Consider the following 19,247-nt stretch of genomic DNA (forward strand, 5'->3'; position numbering starts at 1 on the left):
ACAATCATGTACCCACAAACGAAGTGACAGACGACTAACTGGCGAAGAAATCCATTTAAATAATGTGGTTCACTGTAATAGAATTTTCTTGGAAGCTTGTGCCATCATCCACCAGATGGGTTAGTTTTTTTGTTTTGATTTGAACAAAGTTGATTTTGTGTACAATGATTCTTTGACAGTGTGCAAAGAGTGTATCATTTTGTCTTTTTTTATGCAGTTTTGAGTAGAGTGAAAGAGATAGAACCAAAACATTCCAATACATTTGATGAAAATGCTAGTACAATCCAGTAGTAGTGTTGCCATGTGGTACAATCCAGTAGTAGTGGTGTTGCCATGAGGTACACTGAAAAATTGCAATAGCAGGTTAGTCACCAAAGTTTTCGAGCCGCTCCGTCTGTCACTTATTCGTTTGTGCATGTACCCATACGAATTCGTTTGTGCATGTACCCATCATTTCAAACTGTACATTGGACAATTTTTGATCAATGATTATCTTAAATAAATGAAAGTAAATTTGGATGGATGTTTTTGTATCACATACAATGATAGAAGAGCAATAGTTTGTATCGCTTAACTCGATTTGTTTACATTTGTTACATTGGTTTATTTGAAAACCCGCATAAACGCGAACCATCACATGACCTTACCGATAATGGTTATAAATTGTTTATAATCCCTGCTAAACTTCAACTGAAATGGTTATGCAACTTTACATGAACGTTTGTGTGATAAAGTTTTAACCTTATGTATTATGGTTTTTTGGAAGCGGACCTTACAAATAATGGGTTGTTAAGAACCATTACCATTCCAAATTCTTGTTTTCTCCATACATTTTCGGAAAGAGAACTATATTAGAACGTTTTTACTTATGGTTTGAGAACATTAATGGTTATGGTTATGGTAGTCAGTAAGGTCCATTAATGGTTTTGTATTATCGCTCAACTTTACGTGAAATATATCGTGAATTGGTAATCAGTAATTTACAGGCAACCAATTCGCGATATATTCCACATAAAGTTGATCGATGTTACAAAACCATTCATGGACCTTACTGGTTACCATAACCATTACCATTAATGTTCTCAAACCATAAGTTAAAAGGTTTTAGTATAGTTTTCTTTCCGAAAATGTATGGAGAAAACAAGAATTTTGAATGGTAATGGTTCTCAACAAACCATTATTTGTAAGGTCCACTTCCAAAAAACTATAATACTTAAGGTTAAAACTTTATCATTAAACGTTCATGTAAAGTTCCATAACCATTTCAGTTGAAGTTTAGCAGGGATTATAAACAATTTATAACCATTATCGGTAAGGTCATGTGATGGTTCGCGTTTATGCGGGAAGTGACGCGAGATCTGTCGAACTTCAACTTCGATTTTCTCAAAATGGTGGATATGTTACATTGGTCTATTTGAAAAGTGACGCGAGATATAAAGTCATTGGAATCAATGATCAAAAAGAGGTGAAGCAGATCAAGAAATATGGTTGGATTAGTAATCCAAAAAATCAACGTAAACGCAAGTAGTGACGTCACTAATTGCTTGTATCGTACAGGGGTTTTACTCACACAACCTAACCGATTGCTATACCTCGGTAATCCAGTCATTGCATTGGAATGACATCGGTATTCTGACGTTTTCCCTGACACTCGAAAGCGGGTTCTCCTCTCTCGACCGCTTCGGGCGGTATAGCAAAAATAAACATCAGCTTAAGCACGTGAAACAGAAAATTCCGGCTTTTTTAAAAGGCACAGCTAAATTGTAATCTAAAATAATAATCCACAACAAAATGTCTGTTGTGGAAGTGCGAACGACCACTCAAAAAGTATACTAACATGAAGATTTTACATTAAGCATAGTTGATCATTCGTCTTGTTTACAGGGTAGAGGAGTCTTCGCCACGGCGCCTATCAAAGCGGATACAGTTCTGTTCGAGGAAGCTCCGTTGGTTTCGGCTCAATTCTCATGGAACTATACTTACGGGTATCTGGCATGTGAATACTGTCTGAAACCGTTGGAAACAGCCGAAACCAACGTTCGCCGACTTGCGAATGACTTCTCGATCAGTTTACCATACGTAGAATGCTGTCCAGTACAGGAACAGCTCAGCGGTCATACAAAGTGCCCTGATTGCCGGGAAGTGTACTGTAGTGAAGAGTGCCTGCAGAATGCTGTTAAACTGTACCACAGAGCTTTGTGCTTGGGAGCGGAAAAGGGAAATTTGGAACATCCTACGAATGCACTTGTAGAGTTTTGGAAGTATGATTAATCACATAAAGAAGATACTTGAAGAACCAATAGTTTGTTCTAATACTTTGTATTTTCAGGAAGATGCATTATCCGCCTGAAACATCTAGCATCCAGCTGGTGGTGAAAATCATCAGCATGTTCAAGCAAAGCGACGACATTACGGGACTACGAGCCAAATTTGAGGATTTCGTTAGTCAGACGATGAACGAAGACCTGATGATCTTCCATAAAATGCTTGGAGAAAATTTCTCACAGCAAATTGATGAGTTGTATGAGCTGATATGCAGGGCTTTTGAACCGACTACGGACGAACGTCTTCAGTGGCTAACGTTGAGCGGTTTCAGGTCACTGCTGGCTTTGATAGGCACCAACGGTCAGGGCATTGGCACCAGCTCATTTGCCGATTGGGTCCGAAATGTATCGGAACTGGAGCTCCCGGACAATCGGCGCGAATCGTTAGACGTACTGATTGACAATTTGTATAACAAGTTAGATGAAGTGGTGGGAAGTTTTCTCAACAATGAAGGATCGGCTTTGTACAGCTTTCAGAGCAAAGTTAATCACAGCTGCACTCCAAATGCTGAGTGCCGTTTCCCACATTCGAACAACGTAGTGGCACTGACGACGACTCGAGACATTAAGGTAGGTGAAGAAATTTGCATTTCTTATCTAGATGAATGTGCACTGGAACGGTCGCGTCACTCTCGACAAAAGATGCTCAGCGAGAACTATTTGTTCCAATGTCAGTGTGAGAAATGTGAAAATCAGGTCAATGATCCGGATGAAACCTCCGACGATGAGGACGAAGACGATGATATGGATGACTCCGACTAATGCTAACTGGGGAAAGAAATATACAATCATTTATTGCATTTATAACATCCATTTTCTGCTATGGTAGAACAAAAAGAACGTTAAAACCTATTAGGATTCTAGCAACATTCTAAGGTATGGTTGAGCAAAGCATGTAGTTGAATGTTACATCGGGGGCCTCCCTTAGTTCAGTCAGTAAAGGCGCAGCTACAAAGCAAGACCACCAAGACCGATTCCCGGTCTGGTCTAGGTATTTTTCGGGTTGAAAAATTTCTCGATTTCCCTGAGCATATAGAGTATGATTGTACTTGTCACACCATATATAGGGTAACGGATGTATTTTGGACCGCTTTAGGAGGTAATTATTTCCCGAAAAAAAAACATGATTTTGTTACAATAAATGGGTAATTCATCAAATCATTCAAAAGAGCTGAATGTTTTTATCAAAACAAATCGTTGTACAACGCAATTTAACAAACAAATAAGCAGTTAATATTATCTGTTTTTTTGGTAACAAAACACGCCGAAAACGACGCAGAAATCGTCGCCATAGGAATTTGTATGGCAATGATATCTGCGTCGTTTTCGGCGTGTTTTGTTAGCAAAGAAACAGATAATATCACGATTACACTGGAGTCGCTTTTTACGCGGGGGATACGTGCCGCTTAAAAAAAACCGCGTAAATTCCTAAATCCGCGTAAAAAAAACCGTGTAAAAAACCGCGTAAAAAGCGACTCCAGTGTATAACGATAAACCGCGTAAATTCTGAAATCCGAGTAAAAAAATCCGAAATCCGCATAAAAAAACCGTGTAGATTCTGAAATCCGCGTAAAAAAAAAACGTGTTAAAAATGGCTTAAAAAGCGACTTCAGTGTATTATTATTATTGTCGCTAGACTTGGAAACCGAAATGAACCACTCGCGACAATCGATTTTACTCTCTTTCTGTACGTTAAACATAACGTCTATTGCGCTGTATTTGTTAAATGATGCGCTATAGTTCGCACTAGATTTGTTATTTATTTGTTATTTATTTAATTACATCAACAGGCTGGATGAAGCCCCAATGATTTAAACCTTATCAACTATGGTAAAAAAAAAATACATTCAAGCATGGTCATAACATAAAAAACATTAAAAAACGTATATCTTATAGTCAATATCTTAACTCCTGCCGGCGAAAAACAGAAGAAAACTTTCGACGAAGCGCATCACGGGAGAGATGAAAGTCGAAAACGGATGCAACTCTGTTGAATGTTCTCTGCAGTCCGCAAATCGCACCGTACGCTCCATAATTTGTGCGACGTAGAGGCAGTCTTAGCATAAGGTTATTACGAAGCGGTCGGGGTTGAACATTCAGGTCAATTTGCCTCAGGATAGCCTCACAATCTGTCCTTCCTTGTAGAATATCGGCCACGGTAAGGGCTCTGTTTGTGTCTCTTCTAGTCCGGAGAAGTTCTAGGTCGATAAGTTGACAACGGCTTTCGTAGCTTGGTAATCGAAACGGATCGTTCCAAGGCAATCTACGCAACGCAAAACGAAGAAAGCGACGTTGAACAGATTCAATTCTCTCGGCACCGTTGTTGTAGTTTGGGTTCCAAACCGCTGAACAATACTCAAGCGTCGATCGAACAAGCGAACAATAGAGAGATTTTAGACAGTAGATATCAGTGAAGTTTTTAGCTATCCTAAAAATGAACCCTAAAGTTCTTGACGCCTTATCAACAACATATGCAATGTGTTGCTTGAAAGAAAGCTGCGAATCCAAGATCACACCCAAGTCTTTCACCTGATTCACGCGTTCGATTGTCGAGCCAAGCAGGTCATAGCTAAATATTATCGGTTGTTGTTTTCGTGAGAACGTAATAGCGGAGCATTTGGCTGGGTTCACTACCATTCTGTTTAACCTGCACCAACTAGCGAATACATTCAGTTGACGTTGAAGAAAGTGACAGTCAGCAATGGAGCAGATTCGTAGGAAGATTTTGAGGTCATCTGCATATGATAACCGAGGAGCTTCGATGACCAGATGCACGTCGTTGAAGTACAGTATAAAAATTAACGGTCCCATGTGGCTTCCCTGAGGCATACCTGATGTGGCGAAGAAGCTAGCTGATCTGCAATCTCCTATGGCAACTTTTAGTTGCCGACCGGTAAGATATGATCGAAACCAACTCAGAAGATTACCGCATACACCGAGCCTGCCGAGTTTAGCAATCGCAATAGCATGGTTCAACTTGTCGAATGCTGCGGATAGGTCTGAATAAATAACGTCCGTTTGAACCCGATCCGACATGCTTTCGGTTATATACGATGTGAGACACAGCAGATTGATAGTTGTAGAGCGGCCGACAGTAAACCCATGTTGATCAGCACTCAAAAACTGCTTGCAATGGGACAGCAACGGTTCCATAATCACTAGCTCGAATAGCTTCGAAACGGCACTTAACGATGTAATTCCTCGATAGTTATCCACAGCTCGTTTCCTTCCTTTTTTGTGGACGGGAAACATGTGCGCAAATTTCCAGCAAGATGGAAATATGCCACCTGAGAGAGACATTCGGAACAGGCGAAGAAGCGGAATTAACAAGCTAGCAATATGTCTCTTCAAAAATACAGATGGAACTCCATCAGGTCCAGGATTGAAGGATGACTTGAGCAGAGTCGCGGCCTTAGAAATCATTTCTGCATTTACATCAATTGCACCCAGCGTTTGATCGTTTACTGGAACGTTCCTGGCAGCCAGGTTAATATGGTCGTCAGTTAGTGTCTCATTAGTGAATACACTGGAAAACTTTTCGGAAAAAAGGTGGCATATATCCTGAACAGTGGCAGCAACTTCTCCGTTGAATTCCATAGACGATGGGAGGCCGGATTCCCTGCGTTGCTCGTTCACGTAGTTCCAATAGGATTTCGGGTGTAGCTTAAGTTTGCGCTGGATGCCTCGTTGGAAATTTGAAAAGCATTCACGACTGACTCGCTGGTACATGTGATTCAGCCTCACATAATGTAGTTTCAGAGGAAGTGTGCGATGCTTCGTAAATCTTCTCAATGCTGCTCTCTTGATTGACTTCAACCTACGTAGCTCTCTCGTTTGCCAGGGAGGGTGAGACACTTTGTGGTGAGTTCTTTTCGGGACGTGTCTGTCAATGACATATGCCAAGACATGTGAAAAGGTTTGCGCTGCAGCCTCAACGTCATCTGGATCAAGGATGTTCTCCCATACCATGCTAGACAATACATCTATGATGCTACGGTGGTCAGCTTTACGGAAGTCATAAGAAACCGTAGCAGTATAGTCGCCAAAATCACGCACGAGTTTGTCCTCAACAGTGACAATTAGAGGAGGGTGATGTGGAACTAGCTTAGTTAGTGCACAAGGAGCCGAGGAAATTGATGGAGCCCTGTCCTGTGTGCTCACGAAGCAGAGGTCCAAACTACGACCATTTTCATTAACTACATGGTTAATTTGAGAAAGCGTCGCTGCGCTGTAGTTGTCGAGAAGGCTAATAGCTCCTGCGTGAAATGTAGATCTATCAGGATCTGGATACAGGAATCCGCTATGAGATGGACTCCACGAAACGCCTGGCAGATTGAAGTCACCAAAAATGAATATCTCATCAACTGGAGTGGAACTTTCGACAACTGTGAAAACTGACCGACAGTGAGTATCGATGAGTTCATTGTCGCGGACTCGATCAGGTGGAATGTACAGAGCGCATAGAAATAGTGTGCGATCACCCAGATTGATGGCTGTCCAAACCTGCTCCACATTGTTCCATGAATCGTTCTCGATGGCCTTTGCCTCCAACCCGCTACGGACAGCTACAAGGACACCTCCGCCAGTAGATTTACGGCTGTTGTTAGGATTCCGATCGCAAGATGCGACGTTATGTTTAACGTACAGAACGAGAGTAAAATCGATTGTCGCGAGTGGGTCATTTCGGTTTCCAAGTCTAGCGACAATATTGTATCTCAATACGCGAAATTTCTTATATATGCAGTTAAAGCATTTGAGTTAAATTATTTCTTTTTGTTCAAGTACTTACATTTGTTTATTGTTCGTTGTTTATTGAAAAAATTCAACTGACAATTATTGTCTAAATCTCGGTCTAAATGAATAAAACTTCAACTAAATAGTTACGGTCAACGGTACGGAAAAGGCCAAGTAGCCGATGACGAAACACGTCAGCTGAAGTCGAACATATAAAAAAAGTTGTTGAATTGCCGGCTGATTGCTCGAATTGGCTCGTGTTGTATATAATTCCGGCTCCGTGGTTCCAAAAACAGAAAGTCGCGTTGACGAAGAGACCTCTCAGGGGCATACATATTTAGCTGTGACAGCAGTGTTGGACAGTCAATGTCACCCGTAAGCAGCTTTCCAGCGAACATAGCTTGAGCGACCGTCCGTCTTACTTCTAATGGCTCGATTCCCAGAAGACGGCAACGCGCCTCGTACCGTGGCAAGTTCGTTGGGTCACGCCAGTTGAGGAAACGAAGAGCATATCTCACAAACTTGCGTTGAACGGATTCAATTCTAGTGAACCAGCTAGCATGGAAAGGGCACCAAACAACTGAACTTGACTGCACAAGCGAGCAGTAAAGTGGATTGTACGACTTTTCCCCGAAAACGCTTTCCCCGAAAGTTTTATCCCTGAAATACGATTCGCCGAATGAACCAGTTCCCCGAAAGGAACGTTTTCCCGAAAACTATTTCCCCGAAAGAACTAGTTCCCCGAAAGATACAATTTACACTGTACGATCTATTTAAATATGATCCTAGGGCTTGTTACAACTTATCTATATGAAATTCAGAAAAATATCTCTGCTGAATATTGATAAACAGTACAAAGTCGTTCAACACCCTAGATACAGTTAGTGGTTATGACTTGTTATGACATTTGGCGACGGCTTTCGTTAAAACCTTGCATTCGTATTTGTTTGACCAGTGTGTAAAGTGTACGAACAAAGTGGTTCCTATCGAATAATTTCATAATGAAGACTTCGCTAGAAAAACTTTGTAAATATATATAATATACCGCGATATACGATAAAGAAGGGAATATGCTCTTCTTTTAATATTTGAAAGAGAACATAATTAATTCGTTAAATATATGATAAAGAAGGGAATATTCCCTTCTTTGAAAATATAAGAAAAGGAAATAATTAATTCTTTGGATAAACGATAAAGATGGGAATATTCCCTTCTTTTAATATATGAAAGAGAACATGATTAATTCGTTCAATATATGATAAAGAAGGGAATATTCCCTTCTTTGAAAATAGAACAAAAGAAAATTATTAATTCTTTGGATATACAATAAAGAAGGGAATATTCCCTTCTTTGAATATAAAAGAGAACATCATTAATTCGTTAAATATATAATAAAGATGGGAATATTCTGTTCTTTGAAAATTTAAGAAAAGGAAATCATTAATTCTGGATATACGATAAAGAATGGAATATTCCCTACTTTAAATATGTAAACAATATGAAAAACAAGGGAATATTGCCTTCTTTGAAAATATAACAAAAAGAAAGAATTAATTATTTGGATATACGATAAAGAAGGGAGTATTTCCTTATTTGAATATATATAAGAGAACATCATTAATTCGTTAAATATATGATAAAGAAGGGAATATTCCCTTCTTCGAAAATATAAGAAAAGGAAATAATTATTTTTTTGGATACACGATAAAGAAGGGAATATTCCCTTCTTTGAATATATAAAAGAAAACATCATTAATTTGCTAAATATATGATAAAGGAGGAAATATTTCCTTCTTTGAAAATATAATAAAAGGAAATAATTAATTTTTTGGACAAACGATAAAGAAGGGAATACTCCCTTCTTTGAATATATAAAAGAGAAAATAATTAATTCTTTGGATGTATGATAAAGAAGGGAATATCCCCTTCTTTTAATAAATAAGGAAAATATATAATCAATAGCTTTTCGTAAGGGATTCGGGGTAAGGACCATTTGGGATAATAACGAGTGGAATAATGCTATAAATTTGTAATCGGTAGTTCAACGTTCCATGCACCGATTTTTTAATCCATCACGAGAAATTCTTCAACTCAGGTCGAACAATTCTTCGATAAGGTTTAACAGTTTCCGACTGGTTGAATTGGATTGCATAATAGACCCTTTGACTTATTAAATGATGAACGAAGTGCTCGACAACTTGAAGGTTGTCATTTTATAAAGAGTTAAAAAATGGTTTGGAATTGATAAATACATAGTTCCATAAAAGTAAACATAGTGTATTATCAATAGTAAAAAAAAAAAGAAAAGTGAAAATTACTAATTTCATCATCTTTTCTGGGGAATGGTACATTCTGGGGAATGCTTTTCTGGGGAATGTTTTTTTTTCTCTGGGGAATGGTGCATTCTGGGGAATAGGTTTCTGAGGAATGGTTTTCTGGGGAATGTTATAGAACCGGATTACACCGATTACACCGATTTATGGATCTTGACCTTTACATTTTGTTTTAACGAAAGTCAAACTATTGGGCCGTATGAATAAAAAAAGTTTACTTTACTTTCCCGTAAGAAAAGTAAAGTAAACGCTTTTATTCATACGACCTATTGTCTTTATTCGACACACATTAATATGTTTATTGTGGTATTGTTCGGAACAAGTAGTTAACCAGCGAAGATTTGCAGATTCGGGGAAATTATTTTCGGGGAACTGTTCCAATCGGGGAATTGTATTTCGGGGAAAAGTTACATTCGGGGAAATGTTTTTCGGGGAAAGTGTTTTCGGGGGACTGGTTTTCGGGGAAAAGTCGTACAATCGTAAAGTGACCTGAGGCATAGCGGGTCACGAAACTCGTCAGTAATTTTGAAAATAAAGCCCAATTGTCGATTAGCTCTGGAGATGATGTCATTATAGTGGATTCTGAAAGTGAGAAGGCAGTCCAAGGTAACGCCGAGATCCTTTATGTGCTCTACACGAGCAAGACAGCGTCCGTAGCGAACATAGCCAAACATGATTGGTTCGATTTTTCGGTGATAGGAAATACTGTTACATTTTTCTATGCTTAGACTCATCAAATTTCTTGAACACCAGTCAGCAAAAATACCTAACATATTCTGTAGATCCCAGCAGTCCGAGAGGCTTTTATAATAATTTTGTAGATTTTCGTATCGTCTGCATAGAAAACGCGGCATCCTGATGGTATCAACAAGGCGACGTCGTTTAAAAAGATCGAAAATAGTAGCGGTCCTAGGTTATTGCCTTGCGGAACTCCCGAGTTGTTTGAGAAAACATCCGCTTCCGACACGCCAATCTTGACATGTACATAGCGATTCACCAAGTTAGATCTGAACCAATCCACAGCAGTTGACGAGATGCCAAGTATCTCCAGCTTGGCCAGCAAGATATTATCACAAACGAAGTGACAGACGGAGCGGCTCGAAAACTTTGGTGACTAACCTTCTATTGCAATTTTTCAGTGTACCACATGGCAACACCACTACTACTGGATTGTACCACATGGCAACACTACTATTGGATTGAACTAGCATTTTCACCAAATGTACTAGAATATTTTGTTTCTATCTCTTTCACTCTACTCAAAACTGAAATGCATAAAAAAATGAGAAAATGATACGCACTCTTTGCACACTGTCAAAGAATCATTGTACACAAAATCAACTTTGTTCAAATCAAAACAAAAAAACTAACCCATCTGGTGGATGATGGCACAAGCTTCCAAGAAAATTCTATTACAGTGAACCACATTATTTAAATGGATTTCTTCGCCAGTAAGTCGTCTGTCACTTCGTTTGTGATATTATGGTCCACCGTGCAGCTTTTAGATCCATATATGCAGCATCGACTTGCCACCCTGAATCCATGCATCGTAGACAGTTAGAAGTGAACTGCACCAGGTTCGTGGACACGGAGCGCTTCGGGTAGAAACCGTGTTGTTCTGTATCGATATAATTTTTGCAGCGTGCGAACAGAGCACCATTTATGATAATCTCGAACAGTTTTGAGCAGGCACACAGGGAGGTGATTCCACGATAATTTATGACATTCCGTTTATCTCCTTTTTTGTACACTGGGAACAGATAAGAAAGTTTCCAGCGGCAGGGGAACTCACATTGCTGTGCCGAGAGATTGAATAGCCTTGCAAGTGGAAGGCAGAGATTGGCTACACAACGTTTTAGAACTGATGACGGAATGCCGTCAGGTCCGGCGGCGAACGAGTGCTTCAGTTTGCGTGTTGCGGCTATCACCATGTCTTCTGAAATGCGCGGAATAACGAAACTAAACACATCACGTGGCATCCCAACAGTAGCGTCCAGCACTTGTGTTGGCGAAGCGGAGAAATCGTGGAACACTTGCTTGAAATGACGAGCAAACAAGTCGCATTTTTCTCTTTCGCTATTAGCCGAGTCATTCCCGAGAAACATGGAACAAGGCAACCCGGATTCCTTCCGTTTGGAGTTGACAAACGACCAGCAGTCAATGTGAATCAATGAACTAAACTCTACGTGACTATATAATCGATCTTTCCTTATGTGGTTTTGATGCATGTTTAATTTTTCGCGGCTGTCGGATTCAACGCGCCTACGTATACGGAGCTTGTAGAAGTGATTCGCAATTCGGTAGAGCTTGCCAAAAGTTATTTTTTTTAGCTTATGTAGTTTTGAATTTGTTCGATACGGTCGCAGACATTTTGAAATGATTGATATGTGCGGTAAAATAACTAATTGAAAACAAAGCTCAATCCAGCTTTCCATGCTCGGTAATGGCGGCCTGTTTGTATGAATAAATGTATCCTTCACTGTGCTTTTTGACACTATTGGCGTTGACGGCGACTCTGTAGCTCTTTACTCCTATGAGAAAATCCATAAGCAAACGTCAGACTGTGCGTGAAACATGGCGGACTTTGTACTATCCTTTCACTCCACCGAAAATTCCCATAAGAAACTGTCTATATTTGCTGAAAAAGCAAATTTTTCGACGGTGCGTTCAACGCCAATCTGGATGTTCGAATTTCAACCCCTTCCCTTTCCCTCTCCCAGGAACAGAAGAAAATGGAACAACATACGCCCTCCAGTTAGTGTCAAAAAGCACAGTGAAGGATACATTTATTCATACAAACAGGCCGCCATTACCGAGCATGGAAAGTTGGATAGTAAAATAGGCTATCACATTTATTTTGGTAGCACCCTTCAGATGATAACAAGCCTTTTTTTCCTCGCTTTGGTTGTTTCGCACGGCGTTCGGAATTTCCGCGGTGTTCGTAACTTACATAATTTAGATATTTCGTTCGACACGGATTTACATACTCAATCGGATGTATCAAAAGCAAACAAAGCTGTCACGCAGCTCCAGCTTAACACCCAATAAAAAAAGTAATATGGGTATTCCAGGTGCATTTTGAATCAAACCAGACCCCAAGGTACTTGAAAGATAATAATTGAGTAATGTTTCTGCCCAAAAGATTAAGCTGGGTTCCGCTTCGAGCAAACACTTTCTGCGGCGAGAATTCGATCCCTAGCCCAAGAAGACAAGTTATCTAAGGAACTTTACAATGATCCTTGCAAGTCCATGGCATGTGGACCTCTTACGGAAACCACACCGTTCATCTGCATTGCGTGCATTGCTCTGCCAAACACTCGATATCTTTGACATAAAAGTTATAAAGAAGAGGGCTGAGACTTGAGCCTTGGGACAGGCCCATGTTACTAATTCTGGAAGTTGTCAGTTGTCCAAGTTCATTTGCTTTTCTGACAACAAATTTTACAAGACATTATTTAAAATTCCAGAAAGTCCACATCTGTGCAGATTGTCTGACAGAATTGACCACTTTGTCAAGCAGTTTTGGCGTGACTTTCTACCAGCGATTTCTCAAAACCGGACCAACTAATTTCTATTTTTTTGTGAAACGCACAAATGTTGGCTACTTTTTTCGAGGTTCCAGAAGAAAAAATCTTAAAATAATGTTTCATTTCAAGGTTCGAGTGGTAGTAAACGTCATTTTATCTGCTCGAATAAAGTGGTTAATTTCAATGGAAACTAAATCAAAAGCCCCCTTATGTCGTTTTCGTTTTTGCGGTGTAGCACTAAAGCCCTACAGTAAAAGTATGGACGTCTGTCAAAAGTTGTTCCAATCGAACCGTCAAAATGCACCGCTTTGCTCGATTGGAACAGCTTTTTTTTCAGTTTTGTGGTCCATACTTTAACTAGAGGGCTTTATGTAGCACTGGTGTAGTGTCAGGAATAAGCGCGAGTCTTTGACAGCTCAACATAATTTGTTTGTAAACAAAGGTGCATCCTACACGGAGATGAAAAACTACCCAAAATTAAGTACATTTCCCTCAATTCCGGGGTTCAGCGCAATAACCCAAATTTGAGTAAATCGCATATAGTAGTTTCCATTTAACACCTGGGTACTGCGAACACAGCCGTTTTTGTTTTGCAAGTCAGCAGGTAACAACTTGAAAATTTTCCGATATCACAAATTGTTTTGCTAATGCACTGCTCACAATTTGCATATACATGCTGTCGAAAGTTCACCCTTTGCTCCATAAATAACGTGTACATGGTGTTGGGAGTGCACCTACCCACATGACTCTTATAAAGTTTGTTTGCATTCTTTCTTCAGCAGTTCGTGCAGGTTCGTTCGTTCGTTACATTGTTTACATCCGAGTTTTTGAGCAAGTTTTTTGTTGAAGAATATTAGTAAAAAAATGCCGAAATGACAATATTTTCAACATTGACCACAATACTTTCTCTGCCGACGGGGATTGTATGAGAAAAGTATCACTTTTAGCAGCTCTAGATCGTTGGATTCTTTTTGACAGCACCAGTTGGATTCTTTTTGACAACCATTTCGTGTTTCTCCGCACCACTCAGTTTAACACCAGCAAAAAAACTACCTACTCTCAAGTATATTCTACCCAAAATTAAGTTTAATTCACGTAAATTTGAGAATATGCAATTTACTCAAAAGTAACTTATTGGGCCGAACCTGGGTACTGCGAACACAGCCGTTTTTGTTTTGCAAGTCAGCAGGTAACAACTTGAAAATTTTCCGATATCACAAATTGTTTTGCTAATGCACTGCTCACAATTTGCATATACATGCTGTCGAAAGTTCACCCTTTGCTCCATAAATAACGTGTACATGGTGTTGGGAGTGCACCTACCCACATGACTCTTATAAAGTTTGTTTGCATTCTTTCTTCAGCAGTTCGTGCAGGTTCGTTCGTTCGTTACATTGTTTACATCCGAGTTTTTGAGCAAGTTTTTTGTTGAAGAATATTAGTAAAAAAATGCCGAAATGACAATATTTTCAACATTGACCACAATACTTTCTCTGCCGACGGGGATTGTATGAGAAAAGTATCACTTTTAGCAGCTCTAGATCGTTGGATTCTTTTTGACAGCACCAGTTGGATTCTTTTTGACAACCATTTCGTGTTTCTCCGCACCACTCAGGGCCGAACTATATCGTTGGGTCGAATCTCTCGTTCCTTTTTTGACAACAATAATGAGTGCAAGTGAGAGGCTGAAGTCAATATTAAGTAAAAAGAACTCAAATTTTGGGTAGTATTTTTTCTCCGTGTATATCTACAGCCTAAAATATTTCGGTGACGACAATAACGACACTCATCTCTCGCGTAACATTTGAAAAGAGTCTATGTCCAAAATGTAAACAATCCAGAAAATGAATTGTAAATTTTTCCGCCAGTATTTAATTCCTATATAAATAAATTGAAGTATTTTAGGCATTTATATTGTTCACAATAACAATAGTAACTATATCTCAGTACACAACATCCAAAACATGCGAAACGTTTTCAAAAATACATGAAAATCGATAAAAATTTAATATCACAGTAATAAGCCTTTTTGTGAATCTTTAAATGGTTAGGCCTTTTTTGTTAAGCCGTTGTGCTTGTCATCATAAGCCTTTTCTTAACGTCAAATAAATCATCGGCCCTGCCTCAAGCAGTAGGGCCTAGCTTTGATTTGAAATTTTTCAATCATCGGTCCTTCTACGTCGCTAGGCTTATGAATGGAACCTCATCGAACGAAAAAAATATATGTTAGGCCCGAGGTTAGGCCGTTTTAGCATGAATGATTGGAAAAATTTCGTGGATCGGCTGTTTTTAAAATCAAGTTATTTTTAATGATTTTTATCGATAATGCGGAACATTCCTATACGACTGGTGCTACAGAATGGTATCAAAAATCGGTTTGTTTACATTTTGATCATAGGCCCTATTCAAATGTTACGCGAGATCTGTGCTCGTTTTGAAGCAGTTGCTGCTTTGCTTGCTTATATGTGTGTGTTGGTGAGTGAGCCCAACAGGTTCCTTTTAATGTTGCCTGCTTTGTTTGTAATTCACACAGTCGTGCTATAGTCGCTATATTCATAGTCTGGCGGATAGAATCTCGGGAACCAATTGAGCTGTCAAATAGCGGAACCAATTGAGCAAATCACGACTAACAACAGAAAAGAGCACATCAGCTATTGCGAACAAAACGTCGGAAACCATTTTCTCGTGACTCAAAGCTCGCCTACGCAAACTAATATCATCTTTGGGTTGTGGAAAGTTTCCCTTATCCGGTGATGCCGGTAGTTTGCGTTCGATTGGCGTGGAAAGAATAATTTACGTTTGTTTATAAATGTTGATAGTACCTTTTCCATTGTTGGTCTAAAATATATTGAATTGGTTCCACTTTTTGATAGATCGAAATTCTATCCGCCAGACTATGAATATAGCGACTATAAGTCGTGCCTGCCGAGGCATTGGCATTGTTTTCATTTTCTTCTGTCGTTTCGCTTTTTCTAATGATCGTACACAGCAAAAAAAAAATGTAATATCGATCAACGTAATTCAAGCTGATGTATGAAATAATGATGTAATAGCAAAAAGTAGATACAATATTACATCAATGGATGTAATTTTGTTCGCAAAATCGATGTACATCGTACAATGTGATATTACACAACCGATGGATTGACCTGGTTGCATCAGTTTCGATGTAATATTCAACAACTTTTTTTGCTGTGTACTGCAGAAGTCTTCACTGTTTCCGTTGTGCTTTTCATCATCAGCAGCGAGTGTAACGTTTTGCTTGTGAGCAGCGACCATTACTGGTGATTGTTGTTTGCCATGGCGCTACCTCTCACTGCGTGACAAAACCAAGGGGGGGAGGTGGCTGTCAAATACGAACAATCGTCGCCTACCTCGCATAACTGGTTCCAAACGTAAACAAGCCATAAGAAACCTACAGCGTTTGTTTACGTTTGGAACCAGTTTCATACAAGAATGATCAGTAGGCTGATTTGACAGCACGTCCCCTCCCCCCCCAGAGCGATAGTCGGTTGGTGCGAAGACGAGTGTCACGTGAGTTTCATGATCAAGGTGACTACATATAGGTGTTCTAATGTGTCAAATTCATGATTCAGCCATGTTGGATTTTTGTATGGGACAGCGACCGAGTTTGTTTACAATTTTCTCTAAAACCCTGGGGGGGACGTGCTTTTTTTTTTTGACGTAGGACTACGTCTGTGATTTCTATATGGGGGTACACTTTGTGAAAACCGAAAATGAAACATGTAACACAATTATGAAAGATTTTGAACGTTAATAACTCAGCTGCCCTTGGACCAATTTCAATAATATTATCACCAATCGATCAGAAATATTTCAACGCATCTGTTAAATTTAAGAATTTATCATTTTTCGAAATTTCACTATTGAAAATTGCACGATAATTCAACTGTTGCTTTGATAATTAAAATGATCACCGATTTTGAAAAGCAATTTCCCTAACACAGATTTCAAAGTTGAATTCCATCCGGACTCACTAAACGGTGTTTATTCAATCACCGCGTGGTGAGTGGTGGTGTTCTCCAGTACACAACGAAAGGCTTTCCGCAAGCAGTTAGCTACCAAGGTTGGCTTCAACCGCTGATCGGATTCAGTTCCAATCACCATGTGTGGTGGTGTCCGGTCGTCGGCATCAGCAGCAGCAGCAGTGCTTTCGGCGCCTGGCGTTGAACATTTTTCTCCAGTACACAATGAAAGGCTGTCTGTTGGGGGAGGTAGCTCATCGATTCTTCCGGTTCGCCTCCTAGCATCGTGCTAGGTTTTTGCTGTGCACTACACCACCGGAGCCAGCAAAGTTCAACAATCCATCGTTGCTTATGCCTTTGTTGTCGTTTGGAACCAGTTTTGCGAGGTAGGCGACGATTGTGCGTATTTCTCGCGTAACTTTTGAAAAGGGCCTATTTATAGCCTGAACAATACGTAAAGAGCAAATTGAAACATTGAACGTCGCGTGAAAGTGGAACTTAATGAAGGCCTAAGTACTTTTTCGTAGTTTTTAGTTTTCGGATTTGAAAGATCGTTGGTTGCAGTGGCAGGTCAGATTTATGGTAAAATCGCTTGTGTATCGTGTATTTTGCGAAACTCGTTGTTGTCGTTGGTTCCGGATTTGAATGGATACACAAATTTGAGCAACGGTATTATGTGATATGAGGGGCTCGGTGGCCTTAGAGCAACCGTTTTTGCTTACTGAGCAGAACATCATGAGTCTAATCTCAGGCCCATCCACATTCAAGATTCGTCAATCGTTTTATTTGTTAATATGACTAAATGGTAATAACAGCAACTCGATGATTAAAAAGGTGCTCGTCTGCCTAGTGGCAAACGTTTTTGCTTACTGAGCAGAAGACCGTGGGTTTAGTCCCAAGCTCCTTCGCGTTATATGATCGTTAGGACATCAATTCAGCTTATCGTTTACCAAAACGAACCCTGCTGCAAACCCAACCCTCTTATCCAACATCCCAGTGATTCCTCCTGGTATTGCCTAATTTAAGATCACCAGTTTTTACACATTGAGGATGATTGCTAGTCCCAAGCATCGTCTATTGGTTCTCTGTGTAATTACAGCTGATCTGGCAGTAACAGAGTAGCAACCGTGGGCGGTCAATCAAGCTCAAGCTCAAGCTCAAGCTCAAGCTCAACTACACAATGAAAGGCTGCCTGCCAACAGCGAGCTGCAGCCCACATGAGCATCCATAGAAGGAGGCAGAAGGCGCACCGCTATTGATCGGAATCATTAGCTCTTCGTGAGTTGCTGTTGGCCATCTATGTCAATCTCGTCATACTAAAGAGTATACATAGAGAGAACCCCGCTAAAATTCCTATTCCTACACAAAATACAACCTCTTCCTGCACAATTTAGATTTATTATATAAGACCACGTAGTTCTACGTCACCATTGCGTACAACCCCATAGGGCTGTCCCTTGTAGTTTTTTTTTTTTTCTTTATTTTAGAGATTTTTAGCCTGAGGCTAGTTCATCTCTTAGGGGGGACGTGCTGTCGAATCAGCCTACTGATCATTCTTGTATGAAACTGGTTCCAAACGTAAACAAACGCTGTAGGTTTCTTATGGCTTGTTTACGTTTGGAACCAGTTATGCGAGGTAGGTGACGATTGTTCGTATTTGACAGCCACCTCCCCCCCCCCCTTGCTGAAACCGCACTTTCCCACCCGCGACCTCCTCGCCTATATAGTGACAAAGCTGTATCACCATTTATATACCCACCATGTTCATGATATTTTGCACACTGGCTGGAACAGGCTGGAACTGAGTCCAGACCGAGGGGGGCGACACATCTAAATCTCAATTCTAGATGCTCAAAAAACACTAACGAATAAATATTCGAAAAATCTTCTTTCATTTCTCGCATCTACTTGCATCGTGCATCATCTTTTTGGAGAAAATCTTCAAAATCGTGATAAATCTTCTTTCGATCTACTCAGTGTACGCGCAGCTAGCCACAGCAAAAAACAGTATTTCCTGCATCGTAGGTAGAGTCGTCCCCCTCGGTCCGAACAGACCTTTTTAGCGAAATCGAATATCCATCTAATGTCGGAAGCAAGGCAAGAGTCTTGCATGTTGAGCATATTTAATATGAATTCCACAATGTCCGAAAATCTAGCAAACCTCGTTCGGACTTGGATTTCTTTTGGGAAGTTTGAAGAGCAGCTTTTTTTCTTATCTTTGTTAGGTAATGGCGGAAAATCCTTACTGCAGCCAGGGAGTGCAGCAGTAGGAGCCTTCGATTTAATTTTTTCATCCCCATTACTCCACCCCATTGCAATCCTCTGGGAGTGACTTTAGGTTTC

The 19,247-nt window shown here is 40.0% G+C and overlaps 1 protein-coding gene across 1 annotated transcript; it reads left to right on the plus strand.

The window, feature by feature from the left end:
- Nucleotides 1–1,703: 1,703 nt before the first annotated feature.
- On the plus strand, nucleotides 1,704–3,131 carry Smyd5 (SET and MYND domain containing, class 5). The gene is made up of 3 exons (XM_065219711.1): nucleotides 1,704–1,827; nucleotides 1,885–2,261; nucleotides 2,330–3,131. The coding sequence occupies exons 1-3, from the start codon at nucleotides 1,792–1,794 to the stop codon at nucleotides 3,084–3,086; spliced, it is 1,170 nt and encodes a 389-aa protein (XP_065075783.1). The 5' UTR covers nucleotides 1,704–1,791; the 3' UTR covers nucleotides 3,087–3,131.
- Nucleotides 3,132–19,247: the final 16,116 nt, after the last annotated feature.

This window comes from Ochlerotatus camptorhynchus, unplaced genomic scaffold (genome assembly GCF_037179485.1).
Source record: "Ochlerotatus camptorhynchus isolate MF236.1 unplaced genomic scaffold, CSIRO-AGI_Acam_v1.1 ptg000109l, whole genome shotgun sequence".
Taxonomy (NCBI): domain Eukaryota; kingdom Metazoa; phylum Arthropoda; class Insecta; order Diptera; family Culicidae; genus Ochlerotatus; species Ochlerotatus camptorhynchus.